The 23,637-nt window shown below is 46.0% G+C and overlaps 1 protein-coding gene across 2 annotated transcripts in view; it reads right to left on the bottom strand.

Moving 5' to 3' along the window:
- The window catches only part of STX2 (syntaxin 2), a 285,012-nt gene that overhangs the window by 195,215 nt on the left and 66,160 nt on the right, over nucleotides 1-23,637 (bottom strand). For both annotated transcript variants that reach the window (XM_085633339.1, XM_085633338.1), the window contains exon 3: nucleotides 18,614-18,713. In XM_085633339.1, the coding sequence (XP_085489465.1) occupies nucleotides 18,614-18,713 (100 nt within the window). The remainder of the gene's footprint in view (nucleotides 1-18,613; nucleotides 18,714-23,637) is intronic.

Raw genomic sequence — 23,637 nt, forward strand, 5'->3', positions numbered from 1 at the left:
TGCTGTTATCAATTAGACTTTCTGCAAGAAACCCGCCCCCCGATCCGAAAAGGACGGGGCCTGATCGGAGTGACGGGACCTCTTCTCCAATGGCTGGCCAGCATTGAAGAGGCCAGCCAATGGAGAACAGGGGCGGGTTCAAGCCCCTCTTCTCCAAGTCATTAAATTTCCGACTTCCGGTTCTGCCTTCGGCAGACCGGCGGTCCTCGACCTAAAAAATCTAAACCACACAAAATTGTTTATACTAATCGCAAAAAAGTAATGGATATTGATAATTTAAAAAAAATCGGTTCACTTCCATTACATCTTATCCAATCACATGCAAGCAAAAGCAACTGCTCTTTGGGGGAAGATTCTGGCCACACGGCCCCCCAGCTCATGGCACTAGGCGGCATCCTATGCCTCAAGTCCTTCTGGGAATCATTTGAGAGCAAGCACGGATTAACTTTGGGAAAAGCTGACCTAACCTCAAATTCCTCAAGAATCTTCTCTCATACGTCCATTTTTGCTAAGTCTTTGCCACCCACACGAAAGATGAACTATTCCGGAGGCTGGCGTCCCTCATGAGTCTGCACTCGCCGTGGTCTCTGGCAACTGTGCAAACTAAAACCATCCTGAAGCCCAGCCGCGTGTAGCTGCCATGTTTGACCTTGCGCAAACACCGCCGAAGCCCGTGCTGCCACTGCTGGACGCAGGAGCATGTCTAAGTGGCTTGTGACCCAAACATGCCTAGCAACCACAAGCAACCCATACAGACCAGAAGAACATGGAAACCAGACTCCAATTTACAGCAGCTCGAAGGCCGTCAACCCAACTTCTTGACCAGCGCTGAGATGACTCACTCCTGTCGCCGAAGTCCCCGCCCAACTCTTAATAAACCTTAGAAAATTGGTACCATGACCCATCCTCCTGTATCAACAATGCAAGATACAATACGAGGGGGTGAAAGCTAGACTTCCATCGAGGTTCGGACAGTATAAACCTACTAAACGCTGTGTAAAGACGTACGGCAGTCCCTTTGCTTACCTTGTGGTCTTCAAGTGCGGAAGTGCGATTACTATGGAATATTCTCCTACATACCAGTGACCATCAGATCCCTGACTCACCAGATCCCCCAGAAGGGTCTACATAAACTTGACCATCAGATCTGACTCACCAGATCCCCCAGCAGGGTGTACATACATGTGACCATCAGATCACGTACTCACCAGATCACGTACTCACCCTATCCCCCAGGAGGGTATACATGCATGTGACCATCAGGTCCCGGACTCATCAGATCCCTCAGCAGGGTGTACATACATGTGACCATCAGATCACGTACTCACCAGATCACGTACTCACCCTATCCCCCAGGAGGGTCTACATGCATGTGACCATCAGGTCCCGGACTCACCAGATCCCTCAGCAGGGTGTACATACATGTGACCATCAGATCCCTGTATCACCAGATCCCCCAGAGGGGTCTAAATACGCGTGACCATCAGATCTCACTCACCAGATGCCCCAGCAGGGTGTACATGCACATGACCATCATATCCCTGATTCACCAGAGCCCCCAGCAGTTTCTACACACGTGACCATCAGATCCCGGACTCGAAAGATCCTCCTGCAGGGTTTACATACATATGACCATCAGATCCCTGACTAACCGGAACCCCCCATAGGGTCTGCCCAGACTTCCACATTAAGCAACAGTGAGCAGCACCCCACAAACCACAACCAACACACTGCTGTCAACAGCGCCACTCCACAGAGGAAAGGACACATCTCTGGTGATTAAGCACAGCATGCTTTTGCTAGCCTGTGGTCTCCGAGAGTCCTGATGCCTCTAGGCCAAAAACTTTCACTAGAAATCCTTTGTGAGGAAATGGGATTAGCCACTGGCTCAAAGAATGTGGTGTAGAACCCCAGTGCTGTCAGATGTGTCCCGGTGGGACCCAGGCTTCACTTCCTGCGTGAACGCAGCAATAGAGCAAAAACATCAGCACTCCCTTCATCATGAAGAAAGGACCTGTATGTTCAGCAAGCCCACAGTGATGATGCACGCCTTGGGTGCTAAAGAGGCAACAGACACTGTGCCTTCCCAGCTCTCCCGGGAAGTCAGTCATGGATTCAACGAGTGTGGATGAGGTCACTGCATCTTACAACCACACAAGGAATCAGCAGCATTATTCACCACACCTGGGACAACACCACTGTCGTACTGAGACAAAGTACACCAGCGCTTTCTACAACATCAACATTATCTTGCAAGAGGACAACTGTCTGTTGTGTGACTTCCACCACTGCAGACCAAAACACTGCTTCGATCACCAAAGCACACGGACCACCACAAACATAGGGAACAGCTCAAGGAGGACAATGTTCTTATCCAATCCGGATTAAAACCCTTCAGGATATTCGGTCTTATACATTTTGCGCACTTGGGTAGCACCAGACTCAAGTAAATACCCCAATCTCACTGCTGGCTGCGGACGAAGCCGGTCACACCACAGAACTGCTAGTTTGGGGGAACACCGCCGGCCACGTTTGCAGGTTCTCCCTGACAAGTCTCATTCAGTGAGGTTTCTCATGCAAGCCCACCACTGCATGGGCTATCGGCCTAGAGAAGGTGTGACCAGTCAGGATCAGAACGTAAAATCAACTGCCCAACTAAAATCTGTAACTGGTGTAAAATCTCTCTGGTGCTCACACATGCATGCACCTTTCCTGGAGAGCTGTTACAGGACTTTATGTTAAATACACATGATCTTTTAGTCTCCACCATGTTGATGTGCCAAGAATGCAGCTAGTACCAGGAATTCCACCCAAGACAGACTCTGGACATGCAGAGACTTTAGTCCCACCCCGAAGAAGGTCTGCTGGGTACCTTCGCTGAAGTAACTACGACAAGGCGCCGCCGGAGAAGCAGGAGTGTACTTGTGAAACATTCTACCTGACAACAATAGATCCACAAAGAGAAGAAAACACATCTTTCACTCAAGCAACAAATTGGGAAAAGGTAGGACAGATTTAAAGGAACAAGGACAAAGGTGTGTCAAAAAGTAAACAATACAGGAGAGGACTTTTATTGGACTATTATTGTACATCATGAACAGAGAGACTATTTGGCAAAAAAACAACAGCGGTAAAGGAGGTAAATAGCCAAGGTGAACCAAAAAGCCTAGTAACAATACTTAAACAGTCTTGATCCGCACAGAATGCGATCTGTTCTTTCCTTGAATTCAACCGACTTGCAAGAGAATCTTCAAAAAAAAAGTATTCATCTCAGCATCCACACTAAATTTTGCTGACCACATCCACACTATCCACACCGGAACCCTCTGTTAAAGGAGTTTTTTTTAAAGGAACCGCTCTGAGGGTCCTACACTTTTATCAACTGATGATTGTTACTTCACCACTCTGCAAACATTCCACACACTGCCATCTTCGGTCATAACACTGAAAATTACATTTTATGAGTTTTTCCATGCATGGAATTACCATTCTAAACTGTAAGTGTTTTGCAAACTCTGATCCAGTCTCCTGGGGAAAAAAACAGGCAACTGAACGTCCTTCACACAGTCCTACAGAAAGTTGGCATACACTTGTTTGTCAGCTATTTTACTGGCCTCATACTTTCTTTCATCCCACACCCTAATAAAATGTTTTCTTTATATTCCCCCACGGACACAATTTTGACGCCAGCTCTTTCATTAATCATTCTAAATAGACTTATTTCTGTAGTGCTATGGGGTGTGACGCAGTATGATCACAACTTGGACCTTAAAAAAAATCTTTCTAATAAACACCATTTATCCCGGCCCAGGAGATAAACATTCAACCGGCCCATTACACTCAACTCAGGAAGCTAAACTCAACTCTGAAACCAGGATGACAACCTCAGAATGCTTGCTGTGGACTTCCAAAGCCTTGTTGTCTATCAGGAGCATAAATCAGTGTCCACCAGTGCTGAATTTGTAAAACAATAAGTGCCAGGGCCGTCGTCAGGAGGCCACTGCAGCTTGCACAACCCATTGCCCCTGCCAGCACTGTCAAGGACAGTACCAGCACAACTAACCACCACACTCTTATAAGTATGCCAATTCAGACTATGCCATGCCCTCAGGTCTAGAATAATGGCTTGGCAGCAAGTGTTAGCGATTTTATTGTATATTTATATATTTAATTAATGAACGTTTGTTGGACAAACAGCTCCACCATGTGGGAGACTCTTATAAGTGCTGGTGTTGACAAATGAGTGCCAGTGCCGAGTACCAGAAACCACAGGCTGAAATTAAGCACTGGTGTCCACAAATAGTTTGAGGAACGATTAAGGGTCCTAGAAGCAAAAGAAACCTTCTCTCTAGAACACATCCCCCACTCCATGCATACTGGCATCCACTTTGATAATACCCTCCTTACACACATAAAAAGGCCTTAACAATATCAGACGTTCCAAAACTTTCTGCGGTTTACTTGTCCAAGAAAATACCTAGTCCTTCTGGAGAAGAGCACAGAGGGGTTCCATTTTCTCTGCTAGCTTGTAGTATTAGCAAAGTTCAGCAAAGAATAGGAAAATGCTACTTACCAGTATGCATCTGCTCTTGGTATGTAGAGCTGCAGATCCACACACTAAGCATAGATCGCCATCTGGTGTTGGGCCCGGATGTTTGCACTTGTTTTTGTCTTGGAAAAGTCTTTGAAAGTCACGAGATGGGAGACTCCTCCTTTGGATGATAGTGCGCATGGGCATCGGCTTCATCTTCAGATGTTTTTCGCCAGCAGGGAATTGATGGATTTTTGTGAGAAACAGATAAGATGCCCATGTATGCTGTATCTAAATAAGATAATACTGGAACAGATAAAGGTAGCCGGGGAGGTGGGTGGGCGGGTGTGGATCTGCAGCTCTACATGCCAAGAACAGATGCATACTGGTAAGTAGCATTTTCGGTTCAAGGCATATGAGCTGCAGATCACACACTAAGCATAGATTGTATAGCAGTACGCCGCCTTAGCGGCAACCACCAGTGTCTGTTGCAGTGTTTTGAAATAATGTTTTGAGTACAGCCTGGCCCACACCAGCTTGCAGTTTTGTTTGCACATCTACACAATAGTGTTTTGTGAATGTGTGCGGTGTAGACCATGTAGCTGCTTTGCAGATGTCATGTAAGGAAATGTTCCCTAAAAATGCCATTGAAACCCCTATTTTTCGGGTAGAGTGGGCTTTAGGGGAACTGAAAATGTTCGTTTTGCTTTGTGATAGCAAATCTGTATGCATTTGACAATCCACCGTGCTATCCCAGATTTTGATATGGGGTTGCCTTTATGTGGTGGTGAGAAGGATACAAAAAGTTTTTTTGTCTTGCGAAAAGGTTTTGTTCTCTCGATGTAATAAAGCAGTGTTCTTTTGACATCGAGAGTGTGAAGAGCCCTTTCTGTGACTGTTTGTGGTTGTGAGAAGAACACTGGCAACTCTACAGACTGATTGAGGTGGAAGGGAGAAATAACCTTAGGGAGGAATTTAGGATTAGTTTGGAGAACAACCTTATTATGATGTATTTGTAAGAAAGGTTCCTGAATGGTTAGTGCTTGGAGTTCACTAACTCCTCTAAGAGAAGTGATGGCCACTAAAAAAGCAACCTTCCATGTTAAAAATTGTAGCTCACATTTATGTAGAGGTTCAAATGGAGAACCCATTAGTCTTGTGAGAACTATGTTTAAATTCCACACACGTGAGGGTGGTACTCTGGGAGGAATTTTTCTTTTGAGGCCTTCCATAAATGCATTGATGGCAGGTACTCTGAAAAGTGATAAGTGTTGCCTATTTTGTAAATAGGCCGCTATGGCAGCGAGGTGCAACCTGATAAGATGTATATGCCAAGTTACACCTTTGGAGATGTAGTAGGTAACCTATGATGTGTTGGATAGACACATCTAGGGGATTGATGGTGTTGTTATGACAATATATAACACATCTTTTCCATTTGGCTGCATAGCAGGCTCTAGTGGTGGGACGTCTAGCCTCTTTAATAACGTTCATACAGTCAGGGGGAAGGTTAAGGTAACCGAATTCTAAGCCCTCAGGAGCCAGATCGCAAGGTTGAACTGAGCTGGGTCCGGTGTCTCTTTTCTCTCCACGGTTCTGGGCAAAGAGGCGTGGGGAGGGGTGCAGTTTTTGGTGCGGAACTACAGAGAGTTCCAGTAATGTGGTGTACCACTGGTTGTCTGGCCCAAGTTGGAGCAACTGGAATGAGAGATCGTGAGTGTTGCTGTAGCTTTCGCAAAACCAGTGGAATGAGTGGGAGAGGAGGAAAAGCGTACGCAAATCTGCCTGACCAATTCATCCATATCGCATTGCCTTTGGACAATGGGTGTGGGAATCTGGCGGCGAAGGTTGGGCATTTGGCGTTTGTGTGTGGCGAAGAGGTCTATGTGTGGTTGGCCCCACATTTGAAAAAATGGTTGAAGAACTGGAGGATGAAGTTCCCACTCGTGAATCTGCTGCGTTTGACGTCTTAACAGATTGGCTATGTTGTTTTGGACTCCCGTAACATGTTGGGCTAGGAGAAAAATGTTCTGCAGTATAGCCCATCTCCATATGCTTTGTGCTAGTTGAGAGAGCTGTAGAGAATGTGTCCCGCCTTGTTTCTGTATGTGGTACATGGCTGTCATGTTAACCGTGTGGACTAGGACAGTCTCACCGGATATTTGCTTCTGTAATGCCTTTAGGGCTAGGAATATGGCTAGTAACTCCAGGTGGTTGATGTGGAGTAATTTCTGTTGAGGAGTCCACCAGCCTGCATGGTGTGATGTAAAAGATGAGCTCCCCAGCCAGAGAGCGATGCGTCCGCTGTCAGGACAATCTGTGGAACTAGCTCTGGAACGGTCGTCCTTTGGAAAGGTTTTTGGTGTTCCACCACCGCAGAGAGCGATGAGTGCAACCGTCTACCAACACCAGATCCGTTAACTGACCTTGAGCCTGGTTCCATTGGCGTGCTAGGCACTCTTGGAGAGGACGCATCTGGAGTCTTGCGTGAGGCACTATGAATATGCAAGAGGCCATCATCCCTATGAGTTGCATGAACACTCGAGTTGGAAGAGAGTGTTGAGGCTGAAATGTGGTTAGCAGGGTTTGCATGCTTGCTATCCTGGCAGGACTGGGATAAGCGAGCGCTTTTGAGGTGTCTATTGTGGCACCTAGGTACTGTTGTATGTGGGACGGTTGTAGATGTGACTTTGCGTGGTTTACTGTAAACCCCAAGTCGTGGAGTAGTTGAATAGTGGCGCGAGTGTGGTGTACACACTGACTGTATGAGCTGGCTTTTATGAGCCAGTCGTCCAGATATGGGAAGACGTGAATGTGTCTTCTTCTTAGGTGAGCTGCCACTACCGCCAGGCACTTGGTGAATACCCGGTGTGCTGTGGTGACTCCGAAAGGGAGTACTTTGAATTGGTAGTGTTGACCTTCCACGATGAACCTGAGATATTTCCTGTGAGATGTGTGAATGGGAATATGGAAGTAGGCATCCTTGAGATCTAGAGTGGCAAGGAAGTCGCCTTGTGAAAGAAGAGGAAGGACCTGCTGAAGTGTGACCATGTGAAAATGGTCTGACTGTATGTAGAGGTTTAGGGATCTGAGGTCCAGAATAGGTCTCAGAGAGCCGGCCTTTTTTGGTATGTAAAATACAGAGTAAACTCCTGTGTTTTGTTGGTGCAGGGGAACTGGTTCTATTGCACTCTTTTGTAGGAGGGAGATGACTTCCTGCTTGAGCAGCGATAAATGTTCTAACGACATTGGGCACTGTTTGGGTGGTATGTTTGGGGGGGGTAGAGGTGAGTTCTAAACAGTAACCTGATTGAATGATTAGTCTCATCCACTTGTCTGTGGTGATGTTGATCAAAACAGGCAGGAACTGTTGTAATCTTCGCCCGACTGGAGTGGAATGAGGTGGGCCCCCTAGTGGCTCATCCTCTGCACCCCCTCCTGTGTCATCAGAAGTATCATCATCATCCATTGGTGGAGAAGATGGTGTAGGAGAATGGTGTGGTGGGGAGGAGGTAATGGAGAAGGGATCCTGAGGGGAGATGTGGCAATGTCCCTTTTTTTAAGGTGGTGGCGCCGGTGAAAGCGTATCCAATGGTCTCTTCTTTGTACTCAAAGTCAGTTGACCAGTTTTACGGTCTTTTAGAAGAGTTTTCTGTTTAGGGTCTGGTCTAAATAGCTCTTCTGTTACAGGTTGGTCTTCAGGCGCAGACATTTTCGGTTCGGAAGACTTTCGCGGCACCGACTCTGGAACGGTTTTGTGGTCCTTTGGCTTGGAACTGTAATGTTTTACAGTCTCTGTGGCCGTTTGTGGAACCGGGTGTTTTTTCGGTTCCGAGGCTTTTTTCGGTTCCGAAGGGTGTGAATCGGAAGCATTAGGGATCAGCTTTTTGCTCGGATCAGAGTGTTTTTTCGGAGTCGATGGAACGGTGCCTGTAGGTTTCGGACCCAAGTGCTTGGATGTGGAGGCAGCGATCGGCACGGAGGAGGAGGGCGGTTTCTTTTTCTGTGCCAGTGACCATTCGGTGCCGATGGTAGACTGACTTGAGCCCGAGTCGCCTGAAGGCTTAGTAAGCTTCTTTGCCGGGCCCAAGGGCGGGGCATGGGAAGCAGTCTCTCGGTGTGCACCTGAGCCCGAAGGTGAAGGTGTGACCGAAGCCTTTTTCAATGATGTAGGGAGTGGGTGGTGGTCGACGTCTTAACTTACGACCCGCTGTCCAGGAGTTATGTCCTCGAGGTCAGAGTCATCGGCTTCAGAGGCGCTGACGGGGCCTTCTTCAATTCGCTCCTGTTCTGGTACATCGACGCCCTCCTGGAAGATGTCATCGGGAATGGGTGCCGACGATCGAGCCATTGTTCTCCTGGCTCGACGATCTCGAATGGTCTTCTTGGAGCGGAAAGAGGCACAAGAAGCACAGTCTCTGGCCTCGTGCTCCGGAGACAAGCAGAGGTTGCACACCTCATGCAGATCGGTGTGGGGAAATTTCAACCCACATTGAGGACATTTCTTTAATGGCATCCTTTCCATGAGCCAGATACCAAGGCCCAGGTAGGCCCGAAGGCCTTCGTCAACGACCGGAATTGAGGACTTTGATGTTGAAGAGCTGCGTGACGACTAGGGATCGCGATCGAAAACAATACCGGAGAAGGGTGAAGGATTGCGCGTCGAGAGTGGAATCGGTGACGGTTTCAAACTGGAGCGTGAGAAACACATCCGAGCACGATGGCAGAAAAAAACAATCTGAAGATGGAGGCGATGCCCATGCGCACTGTCATCCAAAGGAGGAGTAACCCATCTCGTGACTTCCAAAGACTTTTCCAAGACAAAAACAAGTGCAAACATCAGGGCCCAACACCAGATGGCGATCAATGCTTCGTGTGTGATCTGCAGCTCATATGCCTCGAACACAGTTTTTCCTTATTTTGTCTGACACAGGAGCTTGCTCAACGGCACCAACAAATGAGTCCTTCGGTAGCACACCATCACCAGAGGCACTGTACCCAAGTTAATCTACTATAGGTCTCAAAAGTTTGGACTCTTACCCATTCAAAGTACATTTACTTCCACTCAATTTCCTACACACTTCATTCATACCTTTATTTCATGCGTTTGGCCTCATTAGTGAAACAAATTAAAATATCGCCCTGGAAACATTTTGCAGATTAATCATGAGCTAAACCGCCATCTAACAAACTGATGCTACAGACCTTAGGAAAGATGGAAATGGACACTGGTCTGGTGACAAAACAGTTTGGTGGTAAACCAAGCAAAGATCAAACATGGAGAAAAAAAATCTTTGTTCCCTTCAGAGTCTTCATTTACTAATTTATATGAGGGAGTGGGTGACCGTCACAAGAATACTGGAATTTTTCAGCTTTACTGGCCATCCGGATGACTCAAATGATGTCTTCTTTGGCTAACTCATCAATAACACTCTGAACTCATGCCCCAAAGGCCTAAAAAAACCTACTTGCCCACACACTTTGGCGAGTCAGGTTTTATTAGGGCATGGTATCTTTAGGGGCTACTGGCCCATTCTGGCGAGTGAGACTGAGCCTGCAAAGAAGAAAACAAGTAACTTACCTGTAACTTTGGTACTCCAGTATTGGTAACTTACATAGATTCCCATAGCTTGTATCATTCCCCGTCGTCGGAAAGGGAGTCTTGGTAAATAAAAATAACATAGCAGTAGGTACAAAAAAAGAAGGAAAGGCCTAATCACATTTTGTAGCATATCCACCTCTTTTTGTAAAAGAGACCAAAATAAAGCCGGATCCGTTGTCAGCTCCCTGCGAGCAGATGGTGGCCTGTCGAGGTGTTGGATAGGCCCAGGAGAAGGTCCACAAGTTGTTGGCCCACTTGTACGGCATGGCCAAGACAACCGTATGAAAACATACTCGCCATCAATGCAGGGTTTGTGATAGGGGAGATCCCTGCGTAATTGGCTAGAATCAGAGGAAATTTTGCAATCGGAGGCATTGTCAAGTAATGAAATCGTCGTTACAAATGCCGATTAAAGTACTGGGTGCTGGTTGACTGACACTGCAGTAAAGCTCTGCATGTTACTGATGATGCACAGTCGTACTCCCTGCAGTAGGGACTGCAGTTGAAAGATGTCCAACTAAGGCATGCACAATAATGTATGATATGAACTAGAAGGGGCCCTGTTCAATTACCGATACTATGCCCGTGTGCATGCATCTGTTTGGGTCTGCTGTAATATTTGGAGTGCAAGGGACAGGGATCAGTGGGCTCACAACAGCCCCAGCGGGTTCACTGCATCACTGTTTGACTGTCTCTCTAGTACCGAACTGAACTTACAACCCTATGCGGCGGGTAAGATTCCCCCCACTCCCAGAAGTCTGACGTGGGTCGTACCCCAGCACCACTGAGAGCCTGGGGGCAAGGTCGACTGACTGCCCCAGTGACGCAAAGCTAGGACTGGTTTTCAACTTTGGGTGCTTTTTCTGTGGTGTAAGCACCAAGTGAAGAGCTGCCCTGGTGGTGACACTACAGTGTCTATGATTACGCTCGGAGTCAGACGCTTCTTCCTGCTTGGCCCCCCCTTGGCTTTCTAGTACTGAGTCAGTTGGGGGTTCAAGGTCTTTGCTATTCATTCCCACTGTATGATGAAGCCCAGAATTTGAAAAAAAACATTAACATGCACTCACAACTCTGATTCACAAATGCTCCGCTCACCATCACACCCGCACCCTCAGCAACTACATGGCAATCCAGGGCCATCTGTTCTCAAGCAAAACCAACAGTGGTCAAGCAGGTAAATACAGATCAGGCACCAAAGGAAAGTTCTCAAGGCGTGCCACTGGGAGCACCTCTCTTAAAAGAGTACAGGCTGCCTTGGCTGCTATCCAATGCCAGCAGCCCCACCCCAGACATGGGCAATGAGACGCAAAGCAAACAATGGCATTACTCCCTTCCACCCTTTCCAGCGATGCAGATGTGGGATCCCTATACACCTAAGCCTTTGTATTCAAGTATTCGGCTTCTCCATTAGTGATAATGATCTTGCTGATAGCTTGTCTTAATTCATCGATTAGTGATTGCATAATGCTTGGCAGTACACTTAGTTTACGTGACCAGTGGCATTCCAAGGAACGCGTCTCACATTTTGTCTTTCAGTGGAAATATTTTCAGGTCTGTGTCCAGTTTTAACTACGGAGGTTGCAATTGACCGAGGCAAACAGACTTGCACTCTCATTGTATGCGAATGTTGTGCCAAAGCTGCTATAACTATTTCTACTTCCTTATTCACATCCTGTCAGTATGAGATTTGGTCACCAGCGGTCAACGAGCTTTCTTGCTGCTCTGTTACTGGAGTACCTTCATCTACGGAGTACATCTCTTTGGGTTGATTTGGATTGTGCACTAAAGCTTTGGTCAGAAGCAGAGCATGAAGGTTCAAGATGGGACCAATGTTGAATATGTGCAACTGTAGACTTGTGTCCCTGCTCTGAGGCACACAGACTTGCGGCAACAGGCCTGCAGCCTTGACTGACCCACACTGTCCCAGAGATTTAGAACTATCAAAGTCCACAAGATTAGTAGTATCCTTCTTAGGTCTGGTTATTGCAAAGATGGAACTATGCGCAACATATTTTGCTGAGGTGCCTGAATCAATCCAGAATTTAGCACGTCCACAGACCGAACTCAAGGGCCAGCATACTAAATGTGTTGTCAGTGCTGTGACTACGGCCCTGGGATTGAGCCATTTCTTTATGGAATCAGGTGCACTGTGTAGAGTATGACGGAGAGGTGTCAACGGCATGCAACATCTCTCTCTCACGACTGAACAGCTTCTGATTAGTTCTAAGAACTGTAGATCCTTCCAGACCTGCCAGATCTACTTTCTGACACTGCTACACAACCCCCTATTCCAGTCCCTGCAACATTGTCTGGAAACTGAAGTTTCTAACAATTCACACAACACACATTTAAATGTTTAATTGTCTGTGGAACACAGAAAAAACTGAATTACAACGTTCTCTGTAGAGTACCAAAGAGACAATAAATGAATACCTTCTGCCATGCAAGTAAAGGTCTTTCATTTATCACTTTGTCCCTATTCATCACCTGCAGAAGCCATTCGTTCCACCCCAGAAAGAGCTGGCAACCTTTTTACACACACACTTTAAGGAAATTCTCCACAGGTTTCGCTATTTGTATTTTATTTTGTATATTTATCCCCGTGGTGTCTGCGGAATTTTAATTGAACAGCATCAAGACTCCCAATTCTCGATGAGGCACAATTCTACTTGAAAGTCTCCTCTGCCTCAAACACCCAGCACCTCAATCATTGCTTGCACATCTTCCAGACCTGGATGTCCAGCGCCTTCCTGAAGCTCAACCCAACCAAGACAGAATTCCTGTTATTTGCCAAGAACAAGAAACTGAGAACACTTGTCTCAATGACATGAATCTTAATGGTTTCGAACCTTAACTTTCACCAAATGCCAAGTATATCAGATTCACCTTGGCCACCAACATCACCCTCAAGGAACAAGTTACCAAAAAAACAAAGACAGGGCTACCAATGTGGTTATAGAGAATATACAGAGATAGATAATCTATTCACAATAAGCCAGCAGACCACAGCAAAATATAAATCGAACAGGAAATAAGGACTCCCTTGTGAAGAAGCAATTCACCAAAAAGAATAAGAACGTTAACTAGAAAGAGGCGGAAGAAGGGAGGATGTTTAGAAGCGTTAAGTTGTAAAAATGACACAATTGGAACAGTTTCAGTTGTGGGTGTAAAGGAGGTAATAGGTACACTTCATTCAGAGAAGAAAGGAGTAAGGGAAGATGAGAAGAAATGATCAACTTACAGGTTAATAAATAATTTGGGACGAAGCACATTCTGCCATGTTGACTCCAAGTTTGGGAGCAGGGGCTTGGGAGAACCTAGACTGCACCACTTTGCTGAGAGTTCTTGGCAGCATCTTTGCACGCTTTAAGTATAAACTATAAGTATAAAGAAGCTTGTTAAGTGATCGAATGCCAATGGCGTCTTGGCGCTAGGGTGTGGGAGCATGAACAGAGTGAGGGCTGATAGCTACTGGAGGTTGAACAACCGGAATTTCAGAGCTTTCCTGAAAGAGGAGAAATTTGGCGGAAGTCGCAAGGCCACAGGAAGTTTGTTCCATAACTGAGTTGCACAAATAGAAAATAAGCGGCCACCCCATCTGGCACGTCTATATCTAGAGGTACAAATAAGGCCACGGTTGCCCGATCGTAGATCTCCAGGGCGATATAGAGCCTGAACCTATAACCCAGCTTTAAACACTGGGTTTGAGCAGCACAATCAATTTTGTCTCTCTAAACTACATCAAGCCGATCCTTCCTTTATAGAGACACGGCCCAGTTCCTGTCCAAGCTGGCAAACATTTGACCATATCAGGAATAAGATGGAGTATTTTAATATCTTTGGAGTATGACTTTTCGTTCTCAGATGCAAACACTGTGCCAAGTATAATGTTGCACCTGCGCGGTGACCGATCCATTTGTAATCACGTTCCTTGAAAAGGAGAAGAGCTGTGGGAAGGCAATAAAAACCATTCCTTTTGCTGAGCTCCTTCCTTTGCACTGTTCTCCAGATTTGTGCCTTATGATCAAGCGTTGCTGCCATCGCCCGAATCAAATAAATATGCAAACACCCCCCCCCCACACACACACACACTTTTCCAATATTAGCAGACCCGCTGTTGCATCCTGGAAGTACTTTGTCACCCAGATGGAAAACCCAGGAATTTTCAGGTATAATTTCAATCAAACAGAACCACCAAGTAACCATTTTAACTACTGTTAGTTTATACAATCAGTTATTAGTTAAAACTCAAAGCATTGATAAAAATGTACTCTGCTGAATCCCTAAAATAGAGCTAGCCACAGTACTTAATGACTCATCATGAATGTAATTATTTTACATTAAGAGAGAAAGGAATATTAAATGAATCAAGCCAGCGTCCTATCCTCAATCACCCTCCTGCCGTAACATCAACATATGTTCCTCTGAAAATTCATTATCCAAATGTTTCAGACCCAGGGGAGACAGTCTGGAAAAATACAATATCCCAGAGAGGCAGCATTGGCCAATGTGGAGAACTGCCTGGAACTAAAATGTTGTGCCAACAAGTTCCAGGAGACCCAGGTGCATTACCTCAGAGGGTGAGCTGGCAGGTTAAGTCTGTACAGCAGCATCCGCTGACTGGGTATACACCTTTTGAAGAATGGAAAACTCCAATGCTCACCCACAGCAAACAAACGTTATTACGGGAAGAAAACAACATCCAACAGCAATTCCCAGGTAAAGACTGAAAATGACAATCGTCGTAAAGTACAATCATGACCAGGCAGTAAACCCGGCTGCTTGATCTATGCAGTGAACGGAGTGGAATTCATTGGCAAAAATTGTATAGTTCATAGATGTTTGTGAAGAGGACATAGACACTGATAAGAAAGCTTATAAATCACTTTACTGATCTGCTAAAGTGGATCTGCTTTATTGATCTGCTAAAGTGGATCTGCATGTAAACTAATGCCACTGATTGGAATAATAGTGATTCGACTTCGCAAGTAACATTTGTGAGCTCACAAACTAGTACACAGCATGTTACTAAATCTGGGAAAATCAGACAATCTAGAATGTGGATTGTGCAAGACACTCCAAAAAGCATACTGTGCATTATAAGCGACGCTACAAGAAGTTATGTAGACACTCCAGAATGTATATTGCACATCACAAGTGAACCGCGATGGAGTTACAGAGGCACTCCAGAATGCAAATGGTGTATTACAAGTCCAGTTGGGTGAACTTACATTGATGAGTCTCTATTACTCCTGCACTTAAGGATCTTGCTATTGCAAAACGGTGGAATCTAGCTGTTGAGCGGCTGAACTGGAAAAAACACTTCTCCCATATGGCAACATTAAAATGCATCAAAATCTTCACTCCTTTACCATGCATGAATGCTCACGTTGGTCAGAGTCTCCATTTTGAAAAATAACCTACCAGCATGGAGACTGCTACCTTTCACCTGCCTCCTGATGTTGCGGAATCTCTCAGCTGCGTTCAACACCGTCGACCATCCCACACTCATACACAGCCTGGAGTCTCAAATGGAACTCACCTGCAGCGCCCTTCACAGCTTGCTCACACAGGCACCTGCGGGTCCCAAAAGACTGCAATACCTGCAGAGTCACCAAGAGCTCCAAACTGTCTCAGTCATCTTCCACCTCTACATGGTGCCACTTGGAGCCCTATGCACAGACAACAGCATCAGGACTCGCAATACACCAATGATGCACAACTCTGCTTAAAAGTCTCCTCTGCTTCAGACACCTAACACCTCAAACACTCAGACCTGGATGTGCAGCACCTACAGGAAGCTCAACCCAAGCAAGACAGAATTCCTGTTTGCCAAAAGCAGCAAACAAGAAACAGAACACACCTGTCTCAATAACACAATCTTATAGTTTTGAAGCTTAACTTTCACCAAATGCCAAGCCAATTGGATTCACGCTGTACACCAACATAACCATCAAGGAACACATTACCTAAAAAACGAACGACGGCCTGGTACCAGCTCTCTTCTAAACAAAGTCAAACCATTTCTTCCAGAGAACTACTTGAGAACCGCTGTTCAAGCCCTCATACTCCTGCATTCGATGATGATAATGCCCTGCTCCATGACCGGTCAGACTTCAAACTGGAATCCCTTACAAGCATCCTACAAGCCACAGCACGTCTCATCCAGGGCCTGATTAAATATGGTCACAACAACCTCATCCTGATGGAACTCTATTGGGTACCCTTTCCAGCCCACATCTTCTAAACCAGTTACATCATTTACAAAGCCATCACGGTCAGCACCCGCACTTATCTTAAAGACAAGCTCACCATCTCTGGTGGTTCTCAGCACACACGCCACCAGGACATCATCAGACTGCAGACAAAGAAGTGCAAAAAAGAGAAAACAAGACCGCAGGGCTTTTCCCTTTATGCAACAGGATGTGGAACAACGTCCCCATATCCACCATGATCGCCCCAACGCTGCTCCAGTTTAGGAAAGAGTTGAAGAGGCCCCTCTTTAAGGAGCACTATCTAACAGTAATCGCCCACAAACTAGGTACCTCTATGATCACTCGTGGACTTTATGCTTGTCTTTAACCTTTGTAGTGGAGGCATGGTTTTGCCTGCACACATTGCTATGTTAGCATAAGCGTTTTAGATGTTAACGCCACTTTGCTTCTTTTGCACACAACACTACAGGTAGCTGTTATTATAAGAAACTGCTTGCTTGCTTTTTCTTCACATGAGAACGTTCTGTTTTTCACATCTCTAGACATTCACCGCGACCTTAGTCTGAACACTGTGCAGAAACCGTCAAGGTCAAATAACAATGTATGCTGTTGAATTCAGGTTGATCAGCCCACGCTCTAGACAACAACCACACAGCTGCAAATATCTGAAACTCGGGTGCCTTTAATATTGCATTGCATGCATGATGCTGGCACTCTTGGAGAAAACCTTTCCAGACACAGAGAGCAGTGCTGATCCTGTGATGTGATTCACCTAAGCTGATCTTTGAGGTATGGGGTTCCCCATTCAAACCTAGAGACCTTCTATTATTATATAACACTAGCTTATTAGCCAGGGGAAGGTGGTACACAAGGTATTATAGGACCGGTTTCCACTATCATCATAATATGATTTCTCCCTTTGTTTTCTATGGAATTGTAACAATGCTGATGTTTTATTTCTAATCATTTGTCTGCTTATGTTAGCCAAAATACTGCATCTTAAAGCACGTAGTTAAAAATAAACATTTTAAACTTTTCCGTGTCTCTGATTACTCACGTTGTGGACTGATATGAGAATAATAACGAAAAGGTGTTCTTGATTCCCACCATTCCTGAGAGTATTCTAAGTCGCTTGTTCTCGGTTGTCTAATTAATGGTAGCTTCGATATAGTGCGGAGAACGAATGAGACACCGATGCTAGTCGGATAGGGGTTCTAGGTAATGAGGTGAGTTCTTTGGTACACCACAATTCACTGAGGTCCTGGTTTCCTGTGCATAGTTCTGTGCATGAGCAGAATCCCTGCAACACCTTGTATAGCACTCCACTGCCTCGTTAGGTTTGTGCTATGGAAATACCCCCCAAACACATACAGATACATACAACGTGGTGTTTTTTGGCAAACTGTAGCAGCAGGGTGTAGGTTGCTGAGAATAGGAGAGATCCTATGGGCTAGAACTGAGGTCTTGTTAAAAATAGTGGGCAAGAACAATTATTTTACTAAACACTTTTAGGACATTCAATGAGGACACTTGGATTGCTGACAACACACATATGTGCATGTTAGTCATTCCTAACCTACAAGCGCCTTCTGACAATGTTGATTACTAAACCCTAGGTCAACCCTAACTGCATACTAATTTTGCTCACCTTCTACCTTTCCGATAAACAATATGTCCAAATCGAAGCAGTAATGTCTCTGCCTCTGGCATATGTGGCGGTACCATGGCATCCAAGATCACCCCTACAATGCTCAATTTGTACACTCTCCCACCTAGATACCTCTATAACCAACAGCCCGGTGGCATGCACAGACAAGTCCACCACGAGCTCAAAAGCCAGCTATTCCCCTTTAGCTCCTCTCGTCCCCTTTCTTCTGATCAGATGCCCACTCATATACAATCTCCTTTCTACATCCTCAACTTTAAAAATGACTGCATGGGCAATCTGTAAGCATGCCTCCTAGGCACACATCTCTGTGCGAAATATAAAATGCTCTGATGACCCTCTAGGAGAGGGACTCATTACAAAGAAGTGCAGCGTCAATACCCAAGTTGCTGATCTATTCTGAGTGTACTCAAAGGTCAGAGAACTGAGTACCCAGCTAAGGAGTGTCTTGGGGTGACAGAGAAGGCTCCACGCTCACAATTAAAGGTGCACATTTTGAAATCACCCAACAGAAAACTAGACTATGCCTTGGGAGCTAGCCAGACCTACTGCAGTGGAGACATCTGTGTGATTTGGACACTGGACAGAAAAAGACTCACCATCGCCAGGGTTTGGTGCCGACAGGATGGTGCTGTGCTTCTTTTTAACTTCCTCCACAATGGACGCAATCTTATCGATGGAACTTCGCAGCTCCTCCACCTTTCAAAAATACACAAATAAAAATAATGCTCAACCTTTCTGGTCAAACTTTTGTGAACTATATTTAAGGTGGTCAAACAACATACCATTGACTGTTTCCACTCAATGTAAAAAATGTGTCGACTGGAAAAAAAATATTCCCTTTGTACACCTACCCAGATAATCAAACTTTGTGAAATATAGAACACCTCACAGGTCATTCTGACACAATGAAAACTGATCTCCATCCAATCAGATATAAAAAGTTTAATTTAGCTCTACAAATACAAGGGTTGATTAAAAGAGGAGAAGGGCATCGCTCCTGATACCCCGGAGTAAATATTACTGTATTTGGGAAAAAATCCTATACACCTCCTGCGTGGTTTTGGACTATCCCTTCACATTTTTAGGTGCAGAGCATGAAGACGGTTCTGTATATTGATAGATATCAGAGATGCACAGCACCACCCAATGCTGAAGATGATGAAGGTTATTTATAGAGCACAACAAATGCTCTATTGAGTGCTCTGGCGTGAAATCAGAAAGCCAGCAGAAAGATTAGCGCAATTGAAAAGCCATGTTCATCAAGCCTTTGTGAAGTATCTGGTAGTTGGGTTCCAATCTCAAAGATCTCGGCAGAGGCTTACACAGCTTGGGAGTCAGTAACCACAAAGATTTGCCACCTTCTCTCCGACTCCTAAGTCTTTGTGGCGTAATGATGCACACAGTCTCAGATCTTAAGACTCTATGAGGAGCAAACATCTTAAGTGTTTCAGTAATACTAATAGGGCCATTCCTATAAACAGCTCTCCAAGCAACATCCGTGTTCTATCCAGGGCACCCGTCAAAGCCACGCATGCTGAATCGAGCTTAATTAAATTTGGCAGCGAAGGTCAGGATTTGTCGCAATCGGGAAAGTATTTTTGAGAAGACCCAAGTACAATTCATTGTAGGAGTCCAGTCGAGATAAAACCAGAAACTGGACCACTGGAATGTGTCTTTGCTTAGGGAGAAGAGGATGAATCTTGGGTAGCACATTAACAAACAAAAAGTAATTTCGAAAAAAAAAAAAAAACTATTACAATGCGCTAACTGTACAAAGCCCACAACCAATGGGGCAACCAATAAACAAAAAATTAAAAAAGTTATATGTTATGGTTTGGCGTCCCAAATTTGTGTGGGTTATCTCATGGGCTTGAGTGAGCTTGTGCTCGGTTTTGATTTCTTGGTTGCCCGATTGGTTGCGGTCTTTGCCCATTAAGTCCAATTTGTGAACTGTAATAATTTATCATTTTTACCAGATGTTACGTTTTGCTCATTAAATTTTCCTTGACTTGGTGAAGTCGAAACGCCATCGACGCTTCTGACATTTGGAAGGGATTAAAATACTCGAATCTCAAATTGGATAGGGATTTATGCATTATCTACAAAGTTTATCATTCCGACGTCAGCTTTATTTGCTTTTAATACACTGTGCATTGCCAATCTTTTTTGTTGTGCAATGATTTAAGCACTTTTATTTATGTTTTGTTGTTTTGCAATAGTTCACTATGCTTCCTTGAACTATTGTGCGAGCACATTATTTTGCTTAGTCTTAAATGTTCTTTATTGATTCATCTTGTATTCATAACATGTTTGAAGAAATTTGGGAAGCTGAAGAGTTTTGGATAGTAGGACACAATCGCAAACTCTGAGCTGGGTGACCTCATAGAGGAGTTCTTTAAAGCAGGAATATCATCATCTACATAATACCCAATATTTTCAATATTTGCAATTGCAACACATTTGGCAGGTGGAAAAGGTGTACTAGATGACATACTGGAGTATGCAACACTGGCTCCTCCAGGGTGAGATAGCTGGGAAAGCGTTCTCATGGACGTGTAAGACTATCCTTAGCAACGACCTGGATACCCTGACGAAACTCTGAAGGCAACATGGGAGGGCGAGGTGAGCAAATTAGGTAACAGGGATCGGGAAGCGGCCCTAATGCACTCGAGGGAGGTGGCGATCAAGTCCCGCCTACGACTTATTCAGTTTAAGGTCCTGCACAAGATATATACAACGAAGGTCCGTGTTTAGATAGATTTGGTAAGGCATAGGCCACTAACTGTAGGAGTGTGGGGACGAGATTGGGTCATTCATGCACACAATGTGCTCCTACCCAGTGTTGAGCTCATACTGGATTACCGTAATGGAGGAACTTAATAAACCTGCCAATATACCCCAAATTCATCCAATGGGGATAACCACGGAGTAAAACGTACCCAGAAGTAAACTCCTTTTTAGCAATATGAGCCTTGTGATGGGGAAGCAAGGCGTGGACAGACACTTGGGTGTCCCTGAGCCGCCCACCCTCAGGGAATGGAAAGTAGAGATGGAACTCTATGTGGTGGCAAGAGGATGCCCCAAAATGTTCCGTAAAGTGTGGTGTTCCTGGCTCAAACACTGCGACACAGACATGGGAGGGACAGAAATGGGCCCTCCTCTGCATAGTATACCCGATTACTACTGATACAGAAAAAGGAGTCTTCGACCCGCAGGGAGTGGGCTGTGGTGGACATGCCATTACTGTACTGCGTTATTGTAACACTGTGCGATTATACATTGAATCCCACGTAGCATTGTTGATGGATGTGATGCTTTTTAAGTGAATAAAATAATTTTAAAAAACTTTGTATTTATAACCGCCCACCTGGAACCTTTGTTTTATAGATTTTACAGCCCCTGGTTTTGGGTTGTTCGGGCTGCCCATGTTGTGGTCAACCCTACAAAATGCAGTGGACACTTTTTCCCCAATCAGAGTTAGATCAGTAACTTAAACAAAAGTGAGGGTTTTTTGTTTTATAGGGTTGAGGGAAAGGAAAACAAATAGAAGGGGAATGGGTTACAACATACCGTCTCAAACTGGCCTGGCCCACCCCCACTGTGGGGGTTGGCCAAGACCTAAGCCCAGCACTCATGGGTGGCCAATTCAATTGCACAGTGGAAGGTTGGCCATAGGGCTTGGCTTCCTGTCCACTCCTGCGCCCAGCTCTCCACAGTCAGCCAGCACCAGCATTGCTTGGACTTCGGAATATGCAGTAGAGGGTCCTGGCCTCTGTCCGGGCCCTGTACACAATACTCCCTTGGTTGCCAACCCTGCTGCACATGGCTGTGTGTAGTGGGTTACTTGACTGTCAGGCTGTCTGCTGTGTGCAGTGGAGATGGAAGCAGGGCCTGCCCTTCATCCAGCCCCTGCACCCAACTATCCTTAGGCGGCCAACATCCACTGTGCACCGTCTTTAACCATGCACAAAGGGGGCCTGTGGATAGGCCATGCGTCTTACACTCCAGTGGTGGATAACCTAAACACCATCATCAGGGGAGAAGGGGGATGGCCGTTGGCCTTGATCGCTGGCCAGCCTAGGCACACAACTCCTGCAGCCCATGGCCTTCAGCTATGCACAGAGGGGGCTAGCCACAGGGTCTGCACCCAACACTGTATGGGCAGCCAACAACAGATGTACATGACCTTCAGATGTGCGCTGCAGAGAGCTCGCCATCAGGCATGGCCTCCAGCAAAGCTCGGCCCCCAACATGTGCAGCACATAACCTTTGGCTGGGTGCAGTGAGAATTTACCACAGGGCCTGTGCCCAGCCATTATCAGGCAGACAATTCCTGCAGCACACAGATTTTGGGTCTCTGCAGCAAGTTTGAGCGCATGGGCTTGCCTCCCAATAGACTCTGCACTCAACTCTCTGCAGGCAGCCAACTCATGTAGTACAAGGCATTTGGCTGTGTGTAGCTGGGGTTGGAGACAGGTCCCCAACTCTGTGAGCGGTCAACCTTTAATGCAAATGGCCTTTGCCCATGTGCAGTGCAGTTGGTGGCATGGCCAGACGGCAGGGGCTCCCTAATACCCTCCGTGGATGGACAACTCCTCCTGCGCACAGCCTACGGCCATGTGCTGCAAAAGGATAGCCACAGGGCCTGGGCTGCGACTAGCCCTGCTTGCACCCCGCCCCATGCAGCTGATCTCCATGACTGGCCACTAGTCATGCACAGCATTAGTGCTCTAAATGCACAAGTTACTTACTTGTGTAACAATATATCTGTAAGAGACATTAGTTAGTGATAGATTCCTTACCTTAGAATATCCCAAGGAGTCAGACTGGATCCGTAAAGTCTTAGTCAGCAGTAACCCTACGCATCAGAAGGTGGCGTCGTGTGGCTCCGCGTCCGTCACTGGCGTCGTAGGCACGGAGATGACGTCACGGAGACTACTTAGGCGCCACCCATGCGCGCAGACCTCAGTTCTGTACACGACTTTCCGCGCCAGGAACGCAGAGCCATGCAAGAAACTGACCACTGGTGCCATGAAACTAGGGCCCTGAAAGGGATGACCTTAACCCTAGAATTCAGTTCACAGAACGGGGAGGATGGGTGGGGTGGTAAGGAATCTATCACTAACTAATGTCTCTTATAGATATATCGCTACACAAGTAACTTACTCGTGCATCTGAAAGAGACACGTTAGTTATAGATTCCTTACCTTAGAATAGATACTGTTGATGGAGAACCCCAGCAAATGCAGGAGGTCGGCCGTAGTCTGGAGATGGGAGCAGACTGCAAGGGGCGAGCCCGCCTTCAAAAACCAGTCATCGAGATAGGGGAAGACTGGAACCCCTGATCTGCACAGAAGAGCTGTGACCACCGCCAACACTTTGGTGAACACCCAAGGGACGCTGGTAAGGCCGAAGGGGAGCAGGGCAAACTGAAAGTGCTCTAGTCCTACCGTGAACCGCAGGTAACGCTAGTGGGCTGGCAGGACGGGGATATGAAAATATGCGTCCTGCAAGTCCAACGCTACCATCCACTCTCCAGGGTCGAGGGCAGCCAAGACCTGAGCCAGAGACAACATATTGAACACGTCCTTCCGGAGGAAGCGGTTGACGTTCCCGAGGT

This window comes from Triturus cristatus, chromosome 11 (genome assembly GCF_964204655.1).
Source record: "Triturus cristatus chromosome 11, aTriCri1.1, whole genome shotgun sequence".
Taxonomy (NCBI): Eukaryota; Metazoa; Chordata; class Amphibia; order Caudata; family Salamandridae; genus Triturus; species Triturus cristatus.